The sequence below is a fragment of the Phodopus roborovskii genome, unplaced genomic scaffold (genome assembly GCF_943737965.1).
Source record: "Phodopus roborovskii unplaced genomic scaffold, PHOROB, whole genome shotgun sequence".
NCBI classification, from domain to species: Eukaryota; Metazoa; Chordata; class Mammalia; order Rodentia; family Cricetidae; genus Phodopus; species Phodopus roborovskii.
The window spans coordinates 1,735,914-1,756,048 of record NW_026126447.1 but is presented as its reverse complement, the minus strand read 5'-3'; the positions used below and the strand labels follow the sequence as shown (position 1 = coordinate 1,756,048).

General features: G+C 40.3%; 1 protein-coding gene across 1 annotated transcript in view; it reads right to left on the bottom strand.

Moving 5' to 3' along the window:
• The window catches only part of Pappa (pappalysin 1), a 231,288-nt gene that overhangs the window by 4,385 nt on the left and 206,768 nt on the right, over nucleotides 1-20,135 (bottom strand). The window contains exons 20-21 of the mRNA XM_051188025.1: nucleotides 12,311-12,382; nucleotides 7,737-7,835 (exon numbers count right to left, since the gene is read on the bottom strand). Coding sequence (XP_051043982.1) covers nucleotides 7,737-7,835; nucleotides 12,311-12,382 — 171 coding nt within the window. The remainder of the gene's footprint in view (nucleotides 1-7,736; nucleotides 7,836-12,310; nucleotides 12,383-20,135) is intronic.

Sequence of the window (20,135 nt, the reverse complement as noted above, 5' to 3'; positions counted from 1 at the left end):
CTGAGCCCTGAGCTAATCTCAACCTGCATTATCTCATTCAGTGCCTCCCAGCAACCCTAATAAGGCAGCTATTCTTATTATCCCTGACTTATACCTTAGAGGAAACTAAGATGCAAAGAAGTGAGTCACTAGCTGGCATGTAGCCAGGGACATGCATCTTTGTTTATCATCATTTCTCAGTGCCACCCCCAAACCCCCAAAAAGCAAGAGGAGTAGGAGTCAAACTCACCTCAATGCTGAAGAAAAAAAAAATCAAGGCAAAGGGATAAATATCACCGTCTGATACAGTAAAAGCCATGAATCTGATTGCCAGTCTCTGAATCCCTACCCAGCTTCTCTTCCAGGTGGCCTCCCACAGAAATCTGCCACACACCATGGTGACTAGATCATATTCGAAGATTTCTAGTAACCATGTAACCACGTTATCTCATGCCAAGCTCTGCTAACAAGACTGCATCAATGACTCAAAGCAGGATTCTCTCCCTTTTCCTCCTGGCTAGAGGATGGTGCTCAGGCCTGAGTTTTCTCCATCTGGGTGAGCTTCCCATGCTAACCCCTTCATTTATGGGTGTGAATGGCTCAGGAATGCAGCCTGGGCAAGAGTATCCCAATGATCTGGCTGTAGCTATCGTGTAGGGCTGGGAGACAGGCAAGGACTGGATTCTGACTCATACTCAGTGGGTTGGTAATAGACTATGTTCTCCCTTTCTCCTCTGTCCTCTCCTATCGTCTCCTCTCTTCTCTCTCTCCTCTCTCTCTCTCTCTCTCTCTCTCTCTGTGTGTGTGTGTGTGTTTGTGTGTGTGTGTGTGTGTGTGTGTGTGTGTGTGTGTGCACATTGAAGAAAAAGAGGTATGCTGTGTTGACAATCTGAAAGCTTTAGTTCTACCACCCCTATGCTATGGTATTTTGGGTCAGTCACTGCATCTCCCCAAATTTCAGGGAGTGACTGTACAGTGTACATATAAATAGCTAATAAGGCCAGTAAAAGAAGACAAGACACATACAAATAATATGTTTCTTGGGAGAGAAGTAGATATAGTACCTGATACAACATGATCAATGGATAGAGTAGAGTGTTCAAGTGTAAGTAAAGAATTCACATTGATGAATAATGTACATAGGTTCAGTAAGAAAATCTACTGGTAGAGATAGAAAAGAAACCTGGGTTTTAGTTCTTGCCCAGTGATTGACTTAAGATATACTCTCGAGCAAATCATGTCCTTTTCTGGGCTTCAGTTTGTTTTTCAATAAAATAGAGGCAATAAGAATTATATCAGGAGAAAGTTCTTTATACTAAGTATGAAATGCAGGGAAAAACATTTAGCACAGTGAGTGCCACAAAATATGTGTTCATTAAATGATGGTGATAAGGATCATGATGGTGCTGGTCATGGTGATGTGAGAGTGACATGGTGAAGATAGTGGAGGTGATGATATTGACGATACCGCTGAAGATAACACCTTGAGACAGAATTTAATTCCTTCATGGGAATGAACTGAAAAGTCTTTTCCGTGTGGGATTCGCATAAAAAATCAGGGTCAGTCTTGAACAAGGAGTGAGCCAGAAAGCCTTTGATATCTGTGATCATCAGACATGAAAGTGTTGGGCTGCCCTGCTTAGCCTAGCCAGGTGCTTGTTTTCAGCTACTAATCCTTTACATTTGGCATACACACCCTGCCTTCTAAGGAGCTTTCTTGGCTCCTTTAGGCTGATGCCATGCTCACAATACTTTCTGGGTTTCCTTATTATCTTTGGAGAATGATCAGACACTGGCTTAAGTTGAAAAAGGCTTATCCCTCTATGCTTCTTTCTATTTCCTCTGTGCTCTGATCTGGCTCTATAAAGGGAGATGTGACTTCCTTCACCTGTACCCTAACTGATGTCTGGGTCCTGAAATAGTCTGTGCCCTCTACTAAAGAAACTCTGTCTTCCTTTTTACCTGTGTCTGCTCCTTTCTTAAATCTTTCACCTGAGGCCCTATGGATGCATTCATTATGTCTCGTCGGCTATGTAGCCTATTCTAGGAAACTTTGTTAATACCCCTCATTTGCTGTATTGTCACCAACACTTACTCTAAGTGTCTAGATATTTATCCTCATGATAATCTTAGTAGGGTTGGGCCCAGCTGGTTGTTACACAGGTCTTATCACAATATCTCTTCCATGGCAAAGATTATCATTAGTTCACTCATTGCACAAAGATTATCATTAGTTTATTCCTTGCACATTTGTGTGTACTGACACCTACTGTGGTACAAGAAATAGTGAGGTGCATTGAAACTTGGAATGCACCCATGAACAAAAGAGATGTACTTTATACGCTTCAGAATTAAAAAAAAAAAAAAGAACAATATGGCTGCCCTTCAGGTATTGTCTTCATGTGAGTGTGCCATAGAGTGCAGAAATGTACCTCTGAGATGGCTTCTTCTTATTCTCTATGTCCCCTGTTCTTTCTAGCCTTGAAGTTCCCACTGGTTGACAATATCACCAACACATGTCCTCAGACATCCAAATATCAAGACATGGGAACCCAGGGCAAGTCTGACCTGTCTGGAATCTTCAAGAAAATTACTCTATACTATGGCCCAATTCCATAGACTCTTCTTACAGCAGCTGCCAAAAAACATAAAAAACTACAGTCACAGGCCTTAGCACTTTGAATATGTTAAGGAAATTTCCTTTCTTGCCACACACTCCTAACGCCTGCTTACTTAGAATTAACTCATTAAATTAACTTATTTAAATTGTTATGGTTTTATTATGGGAAAAAAAAAGGCATGAGAGCAACCATCATTGAGAGTTACTCTGTATTGTAAGCGTGTGACTCCAAAAGCAACAATAAGCCAACATCTTAACAAGTGGAGTCATACCCCACTAGAGTGTACAGACAGAGGAGGAAAAATGGAAAGAGCACACACAAGCCATTTTACAAGGAGGATGTGGGGAAGAGATGCTGTCTACACTGACTGAAGGAAGAAGAAGTGCACAGATATCACACTGAGTGATATCTGTGATTGGAAACTCCTAGTTTTAGAGAAGTCTGTCTTAACCATGGCTCTATAGTGTATGGATAGGTATAAAGCAAGACAGTTGCTATAAGAAGCAAAGGATGATTTGAAATGTCACAAGCCCATTAAAAGATAGCCGTAAAGGTTAATGGCTAGAGACATGTTTATTAAATGCTATAGATCTGTGTCTTGGACATGCTAGCTCTGGGTTGGATGACCTTAAACTTTCATCAACACCCACAACAAAGATACTGTACTGGTGAAAAGAAATGACATGGAAAAGCAGTTAACACCATGTGTGACAGAGTTGACTGTCAGAAAATACTCACTAGGACAGCTTGTCTAGATGTAGGGGACCTGAATCCCACATACATCTTTGTCACCATGTCCTCTTATTTGACTTCACTGAATCAGTTTTCTTCCTCAGCAGAAAGTTCTGGAAACATCATGCACAAAGATTCCTGCCACAATTCAGTGTGTAATAAGTCCTCAGAAGCCACATTCTTGTGTTTGCAGCAGCCCTGTGCTGCTGATGAGTTTCTGAGTACCACACTGGGTGTTCAGAGAAAGGGAATTACCCCAATAGAGGCCAATGGTGTGGGTGAGAATGAAATTGACATTATAGGTAAAGTCAGGAACACAAATTCAATAAAGCCTCTCCTCTCCACTAAGAGGTTTCTTATGGGAAGATGGAGAAAGTAGCAGCACTTTCTCCTGTTCCATGTATGCACAGAATAACTCCCAAGCTGGGCATTCTGGTATGCTAGGGTTACCTGGGTAAGGCTGCTTCTGAGATAACCACCTTCATCTGCCACAGGGAGGTTCCCCAAACCCAAATTCCCTGGCAGCCTGCTCTCACCATAAAACGTGTCCAACCTAAGCTGGGAGGGCCATGCCCAGATGTACTGAGAACAAGGCCCCATTCACAGGTGCTTTTACCTTCTGAGAGTCAGCCCTGTGCAGAAGAAACAGCAGGGCTTGTCAGTCAGACAAAACTGGATTTGAATTTGAACTTTGCCAATCATTGGTCAAGTGAAGTTGGGAAACCTCAATTATTTGGAGCCCAAGTTAGTTTGTCTGTTCTGAAAAGGTGATAATATGGACCTGTCAGAGCCAACAAAAAAGGTTGAAAAAGAGTCCAGGATCGATAATTTATATCTACAAAATAAATACAGAGGAAGGGAAAGGCAGTATAGATGAAGGGAATGCAGGTACTTTGTAAAGAATTCTGTAGTTTTAGAAAAAGAAGAGTCCAGGAAAGAGTCGTCTGGCACATGTGTTGATTTATTTACATGTTTGGTATCCTTGGTTTTATTTGCCTATCATCATTTACAAACCAGTCTACAGTATAGAGTAGTTGGGTATATGCAAAGATCATTCAAGAAGTTGGGATTATTTAGGAGATACAATGGGCAATTTAAATAGAAGGCTATGTGACATTAATGTGACATACTTTTCCTCTTCATTCCAGAATCTTGACTTTTGAAACTATTAAACACTGGTGAGCCATTGAACTAAATATGACAATGCCACACATGTCCTAAGAGAGTCCTTTAGACTCTTTACTCTACACTTGAGGACATGGAACACCACCATTCTGTCTCCAAACACATAAACCACTCCAAACACTGGCACAGTGCTCCTCCATGGGGCTAAATATACATTCTTAGAGAATTCTTCTCCCTGAAGTCCTCCCTCTTTCATTTACTGCATCTTTCAGAAAGACAGCTGAATGTACTGTCACTAGCTCACTGCTTCTCACCGTGCTCCCTAGACAGGTGACCCAAAGGTAGGGGCTGTGTCTAGCTGGCTCCTACTGTGGGTACACAGCCTCATCCACAAAAGATGCTCAGTGGAAAGTCATCTCACTGGGAAAAGAAAGGCCATGTAATATACTGTTTCTTCCAGAAGGATAGAGCAGCACAAAATAGGTGTTAATGTAAAAATCCTAGACTACATTTATATTGTAGGTGAACAACAACAATAACAAAAGATGATAGAAGAAAAGGTAAGGAAATATATTCAAACTCATCACAGATCAGACTCTGGATTCCTTAGTTTAGAAACAGTTCTTGTGTTAGGGCCCTGCTGTCTGAAGTTATTGCAAAAGCACCCAGCTCAGGAACAGAGAGTCAAATGAGGACTGATATTCACACAAACACACACACACACAGAGAGAGAGAGAGAGAGAGAGAGAGAGAGAGAGAGAGAGAGAGAGAGAGAGAGAGAGAGAGAGAGAGAGAGAATAACAACTTGGAATCTACATCTGAGCATCAATCACATTATTTCATCTCCCAAAAAAATTTTCTGTTAAAGAAGGGGGGAATACATTTAAGAAGTCTCCCAAATAAACAGTTTTATAATATTTTAGTTTATAAATTATAGTAGTATAAAATTATTTTGATCTGAGACACTCTCTGCCAAACTTGTGAGGTCAGACAGAGCTGAAATTCTACAGAAACTTATATTTAAAATAAAAACTACACCCTCCATTCATTTTCCAAAAAGCAGAAAAACAGACTACTCTGATGAGGTAAAACATGAATTATGACAGGTTATATTCATTACAAAGCAAACATCAAGAGTCTTAAAAAATGCTTACACCTTCAAACCTAGTAATTTCAGTCCTAGGAATGATTTTGTAAAGGAACAACTGGATCTTTGAAAGTACTTACTGTGCAAATAAGAATAACTCAAACATTTAAGACAAGAGTCAAAGTAAATGGTTACATAGCACAAATGCTGCACATCACAACCAATTAATAACCAATAACATAGCACACAATGCACCTGAAATGTTAGGTCATTTATATGTATACATTTTCTTGTGCCAAACCCACAGAAGTTAGACCCAGAACTGGGAATGCACTGACTCACAGAGACTCGTATAGCTTTATACTTACAAAACACATAAAATAAAACATACCCAAAAGGGAATGTCCTTTCTTTCAGTGGTATAACCACTGACAAGTTACACTTGTTCCGTAAATAATTCCAATCATGTCCCAGCAAGAAACCCTGATTAAAATTAAATCAATAGATCTCTGTTTCTGTCTCTCTCTCTCTCTCTCTCTCTCTCTCTCTCTCTCACACACACACACACACACACACACACACACGCAAACACACACACACACAAAAGCAAGAAAGTAGGGTCTAGACCTTTTCAGAGGGAGGGTTTCAATAAATGAGGGAGGGGTGAGAGGGGAATGAGGAATGAGGAATACAAATTACTAGAAGTTATTATAAAACTGTATGAAACCATCAGACAATAAAAAACATTCAAAATAAAAAACAACCATGGTTTTCTCAGGCTGGAGGACATTAAGTATATTCTCCTGTTCCTTCCTTTCTGGATTTTCCAAAGAATGAAACATACATTCTTTCACTTTTAGGATAAAGGCTGTTAACCGGAAATTGATTTTATCCTCTTATATTAAGCAGAAAACATGTATCTTCAGTGTTTTAGTAAAAATACAAAACCAAAACCACAAAAGGTCAGGCATTTTGTGAAAACACTGCCCACTGGGGACTGACTAGATTCCAGAGAACCTCAGCATTCTTTGTCAGCCATTAACAGTTCTGTGACTTGGACATGTGCTCATCCATCCCTGCCATGTGAGGCTGAAGCATGTTTCTTAAGGTAACCAGTTTCTGAAGGATGTCACCATATCAAAGGGTTTATGTTGGGAGCCAGGCACTTTGTAGCATTTCCTCTGCCACCTGACACAAATCATCCTTCCTCGTGGCCTCAGTGTCTCATTAATGACCAGGGAAAACCAGGTGGGGCAATCATTAAACACTCAGCTGTCACTTAGATTCTTTTCTTTTCTGTTCTAGTAAACTCCAGTTCTTCATAATGAAATATTTTAGCAAATCATCTTTGAGTTCAAAAGACCTCTTGTCTCAGATGGCGGATGGCTGCAAACACGGAGGTGTTTCCCATGCCACATGAAATCTTTATAGGTCAGGGTGCACAGGATTTTTCCCCCTCTCTCAACTGGAGCTGTAAATTTTGGTGTTAGCTCTTCCCAGGAAGCTAACAGAGAGGTTGATAAACATCTCACTCTAATGTTCCTGATTTATGACAAGTATTTGATCCACTGTGGTGGGGGTGGGGGTGGAGGTGTGAGCAAGAGTATGTGTGTGTGTGTGTGTGTGTGTGTGTGTGTGTGTGTTATAATGCTAGAGAAATAAAATGACACCCAACCCTCTCCCCACACATAGACAAGGCCCTTCATACACCTCCAGTTCCACAGAACCAAATATATAATTGAGTGTTCCAAGGCTGTAGATGTCCTAGTTAGCAATGTCCTGTGTTCTCGTCCCCTCTGCTTTGGATATATCACTTACAATATATATCTCCCTAGGATTTACAAGCTTGTCTTTTGCTTCAAATGCTCTTGTGCCACCTCCATGCTCCTTTCCTTGGCTGTTGCGGTATAGCTATTCAGGGACTTTTCTGCCCAGTCTCCTCTGTCCAGTCTGTACTTAGAGTGCATATTGCTCTTATCTGTATCTGCTTCTCCAGGCAACACCACCTGAGGACCACCTGTGCAAAGACCATCTAGTACCCAGCAAACGATAATACCTCACTCTTAACCAAAGGAATAAATGGAACACTAACACAGCCACTACAATACGGTTTTTAGCCTATAGAAGAGACTCTGGTCAACAGGCTAGAAGGCCACAAAGGTGGTAACTGTGACAAGACTGATGTGACATACCTTTTTGGTCTTTACTGTGGAGGTGCAGCAGTCCCCACCGTCGTAGTTGCAGAAGGCTCGATTGTTGATGGCATCACAGTAATTGTCTCCCATGAATGGCTGTAATGGGAAGGGGAGCAAAAAGGAATGAGGCGTGGATGTTATCATGGCATGAGGGGGAGCTGCTCTCAGTACTTCACTATAGTTGTTTGGCAGTCACTCTTCTTACAAACCTCTATCATCGGTTAACTTGGCTGCTGATCCCAACAGTCCCTTAAGTAAGTTTTTATTTTTACCACTTATAAACATTTTCATGTGCCATGCTTTCCCTGCTGGATTATGGCTAGGCTGAGAAACATATTTTGTTTGCTGTATAATGAAAATTAAAACACAAAATACACCCTTTCTTTCTTTCTGAATTAAAAGGTACAATTTACTTTAAGACAGAAGACAATCTGCATTTCTGTCTTAATATATTTATTTAATTTAATAAATTATGTATAGGCAAATTAAGAACCTGGACATAAACTATCAGAATTGCAAACACGAAAATTATAAATTTGTAGGGATTAGGATCAAGGATGTGTGTATTAATAGTGGCCTTTAGTGGCCTTCCTAGCGGGAATACAGATCTACTGTGTCTGAAGCCCTTGCAGGTCTTTTTATACTTTTTTTCTCTAAAAATGTGAGGTCAGCATGATTATTTTTACTTCATAGGCCAACACTTGGAGTGTATGGGGAACAAAATGACTTGGTCAAATCATAGTGGAAAAACAAAAGAAAGGGTTATGATTTAAACATGTTTATTTCTATGTTTCCCCTATCCATTCTATAATGTTCCAATTCATATTAACTTCTTTTCTTCAGTGAGTTCTGTAAACTTTGTGTTACTCCAAAAGTGAAGTAAGACAGAGTGACATTGTTCCTGACCTGAATCCTGAGGATCTGAGGAAATTCTAAGGAGTATCTTTGATGACACCTCTGTGTGTGTGTGTGTGTGTGTGTGTGTGTGTGTGTGTGTGTGTGTAGTGTGTGTGTGTGTGTTTCCTCACTGGAGTTTTCGACATGGTATGTTATGTGTCTGTTTTAGTGTCTATTATGATAGGAGACTTTCAGCCTCTGAAAACATGAGCAGGGTTCAATTCACCTGGGTCTCCTAATCACCTAGAAGCCTGCCTTAAAGTGCTAGTGTGAGAAAGATGTCACCTTTTGTTTGAAACTGTCTCAGCACACTGCCTACGATTCACCCGTGACTCTGCTCCTTCCCATTTTGGCTGAATCTGAGGAGAACCAAGTTCACAAGGAGTCTAAGCCTTGTTGCATGACTGGCTTTGCAGATGTGTTTCAAGTTCTCATCAATACACTCTTTGTGCCTGCAACTCTTTGTGCCAAATTCATGTTTTATTATTTCCCATTTAGAGTGTAACACAGATCTTAGTAAGTTGGAGTTAATACTAAGTGCTGAGCTCAGATATGTGAGTACACACACACATACACATACACACACACACACACACACACACAGGGTTGCAATTGAGGAATGACTCTACCATGTAACTTCAATGGTCAACTCATTGTTACATTCATAGTGAACAACAAAGACTAAGTCCCTTCCATTTGTATTCTTTCTCATATAGTATATAGAAAGATTAGTGAAGGTGAATCATAACCCCTTTCCTAGAATGAATAATAGTGGGTTGGAAAAGGAGTAGTTGGTTTTTCCCATTTGATCTCTTATTGGGGTGTCATTTCCTATAGCCATATTCATTCATCTTCACATCCATCTATCATCTACTCTTCCACATCTACCATATCCATCTTGATCTTATCTATGAAAGGAAAGGTCTTTAATCAAATAGTCACTCAGTGCTGTTACAATAAATAAAGCACTTGATCTTGTCTGAAATTGTCCAGTGAAAAGGGTCCTGGAGGAAATGACTGTTAGTAGAGACAAACCATAACAAATATGAGTTATTACGTGGGGTTGGAGGGAAAAAAAGTTTAGGGATAGACAACATCATGGAAATGCTTGCGATGTAGAGATTTATCCCATATCCAGTTAGTACTTTGAATAAACTGGCATTCAGACAAACAAAATCCATCCTTTATGATATAGCTCAAAAAAATCATCGTGACCCATCTTTGTACTATTTCTAGTGGCCCCTGAATGCTTTGTTTCCATAGCCTCTTGTACTCACTTTAGATACAGTTTGGAATATAATCTTAGATTTTTCCATCTTTGCCTTCTTTGTTATTACTGTAAGATTTCAACAGACCAGATGTCTTTCTTCTGGTTTTATACCATAAGTTTCCTAGAAAAATGTCTTACAACTTACACAAAAAATGCCAAATATATGGTCATCAAATATTTAGTAAAATGGGTAATGAAATGGTGAATATTGGGTGGACATATGAGAGAGAAAAGACATCATAGGTAGTTCTGTGACAGTGACATAGCTGCTATTTTAACTTGCAGGTACCCAGTACCCAGAACTTTGAATTAATGACTGGGCCCTCAGAGAGACATTGAATGAATGAGCATATAATTGACATGGACATTGTTTTGAACAGAGAGATGGGAACCAGAGGTTCTTTCTGCAAAGCATCTAGACTTGCTCTGGCACTTGGGGTTAGATAGCTTATTCCTGGTCCCAGCACTTATTTCTCTTCTGTGCATCTCTTCTGTGCTAAGACACAGAAGGACACTTGACTAAGGATTGAAGAGGTTGAGAGGTACCTACAAGGGTAAAGGTGATAAGCATCATTGTCAGGGTTCAGTGCCTGACAGTGACAGAGGGTCTCTTGGCTTCAATGCTGAGTCAAAGAAGGGATCAAATTCTGCTGTCACATTGAATGGCCAGACTGCCAGCTCAGCATAATGCATTCTCAGGTAATTCAAGATGCCTTTCCCCAAAACTCAGCACTGATCCAAAGAGATGGAAAGAAGCAACAGTGGCAAGACCATGGCCATATTTTGCCATTCTGAATGAAGCTTGAAGAAATGGGATTCCTTAAAGACTACCATGATACCTGCCCTTAAAAGTTACATTTAAGGTCACTAACCACAGCAGAAAGAAATATGTGGTTCCTTTTGTTTTATGTAACTTACAGGAAGTGGATATGAGCAGGCGATAGATAAAAGAGAAGAAAAAAAGTGGGTTGGTAATCAGAAAATCTGGGCTCATGTTTTGACTCTGGCTATTTGTGCTGGACATGCTTAGACCACTTCATTCTTCTCTGATGCTAATTTTCCTGTTCACACTGTACAATGGTAGAGCTAGGTCATGTTAGGAACATGTTAGGAACACCCTAAGCTTGGAAATTCCATCAAATTCTCCAGAAGACAGTTGCCTGGATCTGTTTCTTAAAAAAAAAAATGATTGGGTTTAGATGATCTTTTTATTTAAAGAGCATTTTTAGTGCATACAATTTTTAAGGACGTTAATGAGGTCCTCTATCTGCAGTCTCTTTGGTGGGCTATTGAGACTTCAGAGTTTTGATACCAATCTGAGAGTGTTTGTAAGTTTCCTTTTTGGCCCCATCTGAGAATAGGGGCACATACTTCTTTCTATGCATTTGTTAGGGATACTGTGTTGTATCCTCTCAGGAAGTGACAGAATTGAAGCAGTAAAATGGCTCTTGTTTCCTTGGAAGATTTTCCTTGAGAAAACAACTGTATCTCAAGCACTTGCCTGCTGACTCTATTCCCCAAACTGTCACTGATAGACAGAGCCAGCTCTCCATCAACCCAAGCCCAGGGAACGACTTAATAAGAAGTCAGAAACTTTGAAAGTCAGAGAGGATCTTCCACTTAAATTCAGTGGTTCAGTCAAAAGCATCCAGATTGTCTCTGGGACTGAAGAAATGGTAAATAACCAAGATAGTGTGTGCAGACAGAATTCATCTAGAAGTAATGGTCATCAGCAAAATGAAAATTGGAAGAAATATTACCTCATAGCTCCTATGTTATTTATGTTACATGAATATGACTTATGTTGCCTGATTTGCATATATTTTGTTGCCTTGTATACATATATATGGGGGGCACATGCATTCATATATGTATGAAAGCCTGATATTGATGTCAGATGTTTTCTTCAATTCTTTTTCAATTTGTTGACCCTGGGTCTCTTACTAAACCTCAACCACTGTGTAGCTGGGATGGCTGGCTAGGGTTGTGGCTCTATGTCATGTATATACCATAATGTCTGTCTGTTTGTCTGTCTGTTTGTATTTTAATGTGAGTGCTGGGACTGAACTCAAGTCCTCAGATTCGCATAGCAATCATATCTCTGACTGACCATCTTCTCTTTTGTGCTCCAATAATATTTGGGTACAGGCTTTGCAGAAAGAAAATCCTGGTTTGAACTCTCAGCACTGTTATTGTCTTTCTCTCTCTTTTTTTCCAGTATAATTCTTCTATCTCTCTATGTAGATTCTGTCCTCTGTAGAATAGAGTGATACTTCTGCTTCATTAGTAACAACTATACTGATGCAAATATACAATGCTTGGTAGGTCTAGTAAACTCTAATCATCAAAAGCATAGCAACACCAGACATACTTCTGAACAGAGATATCTCTTCATGTCACTCACCTCACAGCCTTTGACACAGTGGATCAGGGTAGGGTGGGGATACCACTGAAGACCAGCAGTGCAGACAATTCTCTGCAGAGAGACAGAGAGGGGGGTTAGGTGGGTTTGGGCTGTGGAGAAAACCAGCTTTTTGTTGACAACACAATAACCATCCTAACCTCTTTTGGACCATCTAAGTCCTGACCTCACCCTGGTATGCAGTAACAAGGGGCCAAAGATTAAAATAATATTTGTGTTCATTGTCTATATCATGGTTCTTTACTTCTCTGGCTGGAATAAGGATTGAGGAGAAGCAGAATTGTAAGGAAGAAAACAAGAGCAAAAAAGCCCTTTTTTGTAGCTATAGTAGATGTGAGAAAGGTATGGAATAAGGCTTCTTCCGATACAAGCTCCTTCTGCAAGTACAGATGAGGATCATTTTGATGTGAACATTGTAGGACCCCAATGTAAGAGGGAAGGCTCGTCAACTCTGTTTTGAATTTTTATGAACCAGCATTTCTACAGATTGGGATAATGACTCTGCATTATTGGAGCAATAATGCTATAGTCTGAAAGCAATGGGGCTGAGGTAGGAACAGGTGAGCTTCTGGAACAGAGCTTCAGGAAGTCAAAGACCTTCTTGCTGCCAGGTTCTTCCAATGCAGCACGAGCCTGCTGACAATACTCTGAAGCAACACATACTTTTGTTTTCCAAAGAACTGGTTCTTCTTCACTGAAATACCCTCTGTCATTTTGGCACCCAAAGATGCTTTAAGAATGTTCCATACATCTCACTTCCTCCATAGTGTTTTTCACAACCACCTCAACAAAACACACACACACACACAAATGCATGTGGGTGATTTATTCTTTTAGCACTAATAATTACAATGAAGATAATTACAGCTAGAATATATTATATTGAGTGCATTCTTGGCACTAATTACTTTATGTATTATCATATTTATTTCTTGCTACCATGCTGTTAGGTAGGCATTAATCTTGTGTCATAGTAGTATAAACTCCCTAAGTTCCATAGCCATTAAGTGAACAAACCAGGGTTTGAAAACACCAATTGATCCAGAAATGGTTAAAGTTAAACTTACTACATAAAATCCAGTGTGACAATATTTTAATATTGATGAACAAAGAAATATAGACAAAAGCAAAAAGGCGACACTATATGGACAGTGGGAAAATCTTCAAAATCCTGAAAGCCCCCTTTTAAATTTCCCATAGAAGTCTTTCTTTTCATGCACACTACAATTGTTTCTTTATGAAAATGAAATCACATATGCTTGTATGTGTAGCAAGAGGTAGTTATGTCAGGGACCAGCCATGGAAGTATATGTATGGGCAAGGATTGTTCTCCTGGCTGAGTGCCAGTTGATTAATTTAATTAAGAAATGAACAGTCACATGGACCAGAAAGTGGGAAATGCATGTGACCATCCTATTCTCTCCCTGAGGGCAGACTTATTTGGGAGCCAAAGTGTAATTAGTTTCTTGGCAAGCTTCTGACAGAGGAAATCACATGACCCCAGTCTAAGTCTATGTAGGGTAACTTTGCTTCTCCATTGTACAGAACCACAGGTTCATGGATTGGATCTCCTTGCCTGGGCCAGTTCCTGGCACTGAGAGAATACTTAATAAATAGTTTTTCTTTTTTAATGAAAGAAAGGATCCATTTCAAAGTAGAGATGATTTTATTCAAGGGACAATCATTTCTCTACTTGCCTTTCTTACTTCTTGAGTGTCAGAAGAATGTTAGTGCTAGTAATCAGTGTCTAATTGGTATAGACTGAGTTATAGCCCCATGCTGTCTCTATTGATAAATGAAGTCACAGTACTTTTCCCCACCCAGTCCTCTTTTTTAAGAAAGGGTCTTGATACATAGCCCATGCTTCAACTTCTTGAGTATTAGTATTGCCACTGCAGCACCAGGGCAGCCATGGAGTTTGAAATAGAACCTGTATGGTTATAAAGTCAACTTGAACTGCTTATAAAATATTGCTATGATGTTGGCTACTCCATATGTGAAATGGGTCCTTAAAACGTCATAGTCTTGTTCTAATGACAGATTGAGGGGAGCAAATACTAAGAATGGATTCTTGGACAAAGTACTTTAGCTTCTGGAGAGTGGTTCCAGGTTTCACATATCTCTGTCTGCTTCAGAGGCAAGCATGGAGCCCATCTGAAGAAGAACATAGAATGGGAGGCCAGTTCTCCCCCATGTATTCCTTTCTCTGCCTCTCAGTCATGGGGCCAAAGTGGACAAGCCCACTTGCTTTCCTTCTCTGAGGAACTTGGAAAAGACTTTCTTCTGTGAATCCAAAAGCTTGTTCACAGCCCAAACCCAGGGATATTGGAAAGTTTTTAGTAAGTGTTCAAGAAGAAGAAAATAGCAATATTAAAATCCATCAGGCACTTAATACCCATGCTGCCTGCTGCTTATTTGAGAGCTAATGTAGTCCTTCTGTAGGAGTGTGTTGGTGTGGCTTCACAAGGTTCTGTCAGTTGAGGTTTATCTGACGTGAAAAGGGACTTTTGTACTATCTGCGTGAGCCTATTTATCTTTCCAAGCTTTTGGACTTTCCACTGCTACTCAAGGCTGCACACCCCACTTGTTTGCCACAGGGCCCCTCTGTGTACTAGGGAAACCAAGAAAAGAGGTTGGCAGTGAGAGTTGAAGGAGAGGGTAAAGTATGTGCACCATGAATTGAGAGATCCTGTGGGGCCCCTCAAATGCCAGCCTTGTTCTTGTTAATGTCAATGAGACATCTGACCCAGCCTGGGTCTTTCATACCAGGTCGTGTATTCATGTTCTGCTTTGGGATAGAGGAAGATTGAACAGTTTTTTCTTCATGGCTGCACTTACCTTCATCACAACGTGATGATTGAGTCATGAATGATCCTACATAGTCAATGAACTATTCACTGATAAGTTAATAACTTACTAGACTACTGAGAAGTAATAGAAACTTTTCAGGCAAGTCCTGATTTGAGGAAGTAGAAGCTAGGGCATGACTTTGAAGGCTCTATGTTTTGCCCCTGACTTCCTACTTTGTTTCTCTCTGTCTCCTGTCTATGGTAAGGTAAACAGCTTTGAGATATCACGTATCCTCACCATAGCATTCTACTTTATAACGCAGAGGATCCAGAAGGCCTGTGGTCAGGTTTGCTATGGACTAAAGCCTTCAACGCTATGAGCAAAAGTAAATATTAGTAATTATTTTCTCCTATAAGTTTACTTCAGTGTTTTTTCATAGTAATAAACAAGTGAACAATACAACAATCCATCACTGCTAGCAATCAATATCCATTGCCACAGCATCACTACAACCACCAACATAGTAATCGCCATCAAAATATGAGTGATGTCACTAACAACTCAGTCACTAGCACCACCACCACCATCATCATCCTTATGCTCAGTACAAAACCCTCTCCTCAGTGAAAATGCTCCAAGCACTGTGTCTACAGCATCTCACTGGTGCCTTATCAAGGATCTGAGGAAACTATTATTTTTGTCTCTGGCAGCTGAGTCAATTTGAAATTAAACTATTCAAATCACACACAAAGGCAGTGTCTATCAAAAAGCAAACCTACTTCTGTCTGCTTTCAAGGTCTAGGCTCCCTCTTTTGACTAATGGGAGGAAAATAAGGTTTGCAAAGGTAGAAAGGCACTGAAGCAAATGTAGGTTAAGCAGAGTGTTCCAAGATAAAGGCAAGAAAATGGGGGTGGCTCCAAGAAGAACCAAAGACAAGTAAGAAAGAGCCAAAGAAGGTCTTACTCAACTCAGGGATGAGAGTTTTCTCCTGGATTCCTTCTCTGACAACTTCCCCTCTTTCCTTGATTTACAGGACCTCCCAAGACTGAATCTTATCAACCAGTACCATTGTTTTCATCTTTTATTTGTCAGTCACTGTGCATTCATCTTTATCCCTAATGTTTAAAGAATACTTGCCAGTTGGAGACACATGAGTTATATGTAATAAATGTCTAAAGGAATAAACAATCAGTCTAGTAAATGAATACATGAATGAGTTAATAGGTGAATGACAAGTCAAGAAATCATGGATGTATTTCTCTATGTATGGCTTCCCCTTTAGGGTACTTAGTATCTTCATCTTTGTACATTAGTCACCTCTGACCTTAAGATCCAGGCAGGGTTTCCCACCTTGCTTTTCTCATTCTTGCAGGAAATGAATTCTGTATCCTTTGTCTGAATGTGCTACATAGTTTTATTTTCAAAATGTGTACCCTGGATTTCTTGAAGAATGAAATTAGTGTAGCTAATCCAACTACACTGGTTACATAAATTGGGCAATGGCAGTGTCTCTGACCCTAAACTCCATCTGTAAGATGATGACAGCATTTATCTCACTAAGGTTTGATGGAAACAAGGTAATGTAGATGACATGAAAATGCAATAACAAACTACATGATACTATGCTTAGTCCATAAATGGCCATTTTTATTTCCTTAGTTTCCATTCTTTTTTTTCTCCTCCTCTCTTTATTAGTTTCCCTCTTTTTCTGAAAATAATTTAAAAGTCAAAGACACTAGCACTTGGAATGATTATGTACCTGTGAGGATAGAAGATATATTTCTGGATGCCTTAGCATACACTGGAGACCCTCCTCAGGATGGAATGGGGGAGAAGCTTCCATAATTCTAGATATTCAGTCTGGAAAAGGCTATCTCATCCCAAGGTTATAAGCTTGCAGTTTTCTGCCACAGAAATGTTGGCTTTGGCATATCAGTACTTTAGAAAGTTGAAATTAATTGCCAACATTAAAAGCAGAGAGAGAGAGAGAGAGAGTGATTTCAACATTAACAAAACTCCAGATTTATTACACACACACACACACACACACACACACACACACACACACACACACACACACGAGAAAATGTGGCCATATTCCACCATATTTCCACATTGCTGTTTGGCTAGAAACAATGCCAATCTGGAAATAGCTTTAAAAAAATCAGTGGGGGCAGGGGAGAGGCTGGTGAGATGTTTAGAGGGTAAAATATAAAATACTTGCTGTAAGATACTGACAACCTGAGTTCAATCTTCAGAGCCTGTAGTGAGGTGGAACAGGCTTCACAGTATTGATTTCTTACTTTCACAAGCACTTGGTGACACACACACGACACATACATCATCCAAATGTTGAGGATGGCAGTGACGTTTTTCATACTTTCCTACAATTATTAGCATTTCTTACAACAAATCCAGTACTAAGCTAGAGACATTTCCATCTATCATTGAGCTTGCAAACCCTCTTACAGGAAGAGTCTCCAAGATGTCTGTCTTTGAAGAGTTTATAGTGTATGTGTGGCAAGGATTATTGAAAAAGACAGAGAACTAAAAAATTAAAATGCATAGTCCTGTTCTTCATAGAAGTTAAAATGTGCTCATGAATGGAACTCAGAAAACATACCTCTATCATTCCAATAATGTGAAGTTTAAAAATAAGTACCACTAACCAATACTGATAGATACCTAAACACTGATTGCCTTGGTGATAGAGGCATTACGTGCCAAGTGTCTCATGGCTATCTGAAAAGTTTCACATTCTGATATAGTAGTTATTTCATGAACACATGGAAGCATAAGAACTTAACAAGTATTATGCTAGTTGTATATTATTTCATATCAAGGAAAATGAGGATAATTTCAGTACACCAATGAAGTTTTTTCCTTGGTTGGTCAGAATATATAGGAGTATCTGGTGCATTTTTGGCTATCTTCTAGGTTTCTGAAATATTTCTAGTAAACAGTCCAGATACTAAAGTTAATATGTTTCTGTCTATAAAATAACATGAAGAACAATATGTTCACATAGCTTCCCCATCCATCCCACATGCCTGGTGAACTTTGAACACCCGACCTCTGCCTAGCTCTCATTTTAATAATGGGAAAACTGTAACCTACAAAGACAATAGGATTTGTCCCAGAACATGAAACATGAAGGTGCCAAGTTGTACTAGTTATTTTTCTCATGTCTATGACAAGGTTACTAACAGAAGTGAACTTATGGGACTATTTACTATAGCTCATGTGTTGTGTGAGATCTAAAGGGCCACAACTGCTTGTGTCTTTCAAACTTGTGTTCAGGAATAGGCACTGAAAAGCCTTGACATCCTACCTCAGGGTGTTAACACCAGATATATGGTCAAATGCCAAATATTAGAGCTCATATGTCTCTGTGTGTAAGTGTGCACGCATGCGTACAGACCTTCTTATCAAGCACTTGCTAGCACATCCCTTGCAAGCAATCAATAAACACCTTGCCTTTGTTGTTATTCCAAATTCCATTGGAGCTGCAGGGGTGGCTACAATAAATTGGAACTTGGGTGATATCCTTCTCTGAGATTCCAGTTCCTCCACTGTAACAATGAGAGTGTGAATCCACATACTTCGTAGGGGTGCAGATGTGTGGGGTGAGAGGATGTGAGTGAGTATGTTGCAGAAGTAGATGGGAAATGACTCTACTCACAGCATGCATCCATTAAATGTCAGTTTTGGTCTCTCATACTCTTACCCTAAGGCAAAGGTGGCTAAGTGGGAATTGAATCACTTTCCTCACCATCTTCCACACTCGGTGTATGAAACCACTTCTTCCAAGACCTAGGAGCCATCTAAAACCTTCCTGAGCCTGGAAATGCCTGCACCAGCCTTCTTTCTGCAGCTCTCACTGCTCAGGGGCAAGGAAGCATCAGAGGCCAGCTTTGCTGCCTTATTCCTGGAAGACATCAATCTATGCCCTTCCCCCTCCCTTTCCCTACATTTTTTTTCCTGTTGTATAATGAGGCCTCCAGAGACTGGTGGACGTCTGAACCTCGTTATGGCTCTCTTGGTAGTCCAGCATCAATAAAGGCAGGCAAACCAGGGAAGGGGGTGACAGACAAGCTGGTGGGCAACTCAAGGAGGGGGCCAGTTTGTGGGCTTTCAAATCCCTGGGTTTACTCCACAATGAATTACAACTGAACTCTTTAGTGCCAAGACTTCAGAAGAAAAGATAGGAACTCACTTAGTACATAGAAGAGGCCTAAGTAGGAGCTGAGTGAAGCAAAGACCTTTGGTACTGGAGTGGCAGGGAAGACTCTTGTATGGGGTGGGCCTCTTCTGTTTAGGAGCATGTGGGAGGTAGTATAGGAAGGGGGGGGATACTACCAGTTTGAAGTCCTGAATGGTAAGTCAGTTATCCTTGCTGTTTGATTTGCCTGCTCCTTAGACTATAATCTTCTATTTCTCTAGCCTAGACTAGGTTTGGGCTGAGCAACCTCCAGCTGCCTGGGGAGTCTTACATGCAAACAGGCTCTGTGGCCACTGCTGCATGTGTTCGGTTAAGTCATGCACACTGGGACATTGGGGAGAATCCCTTTATTGATTTAAGACTGGAGAATTTAGTGGAAGAGCCTGACATTAGGGAATAAAGGTAAACTGAGTATACACAGAGGGAGACAGAAACTTGGGTGGGTATGTCAGGGGGGAGGCTGAACTTGATGAAAGAAATGGCAAATGAGAGAGATGGGAAAAGTGTTTAAAAGAAGGATTAAGGGAAACCAAACTGTAAAGACAAAAGTAAATGCAGGGAAGAGAGGAGATGATAAAGAGGTATGGGAAGAGGGGGAGATGGACATTGGTACTCTGGTGGCTGAGGGATCTGGCCAAGTCCCTATGCCTAGAGTGCTGAGTAAGCCCTTGAAGAAACTATTCCCTCAGCTCATTTAAGAAACAGTACACCTTGTATCAGGTTCTACCAAGCTATCCAGATTTCCATCTGCAGTAGGCAGGCAGACAGTGGCTCCCAGAATCCCAGGCAGGAAG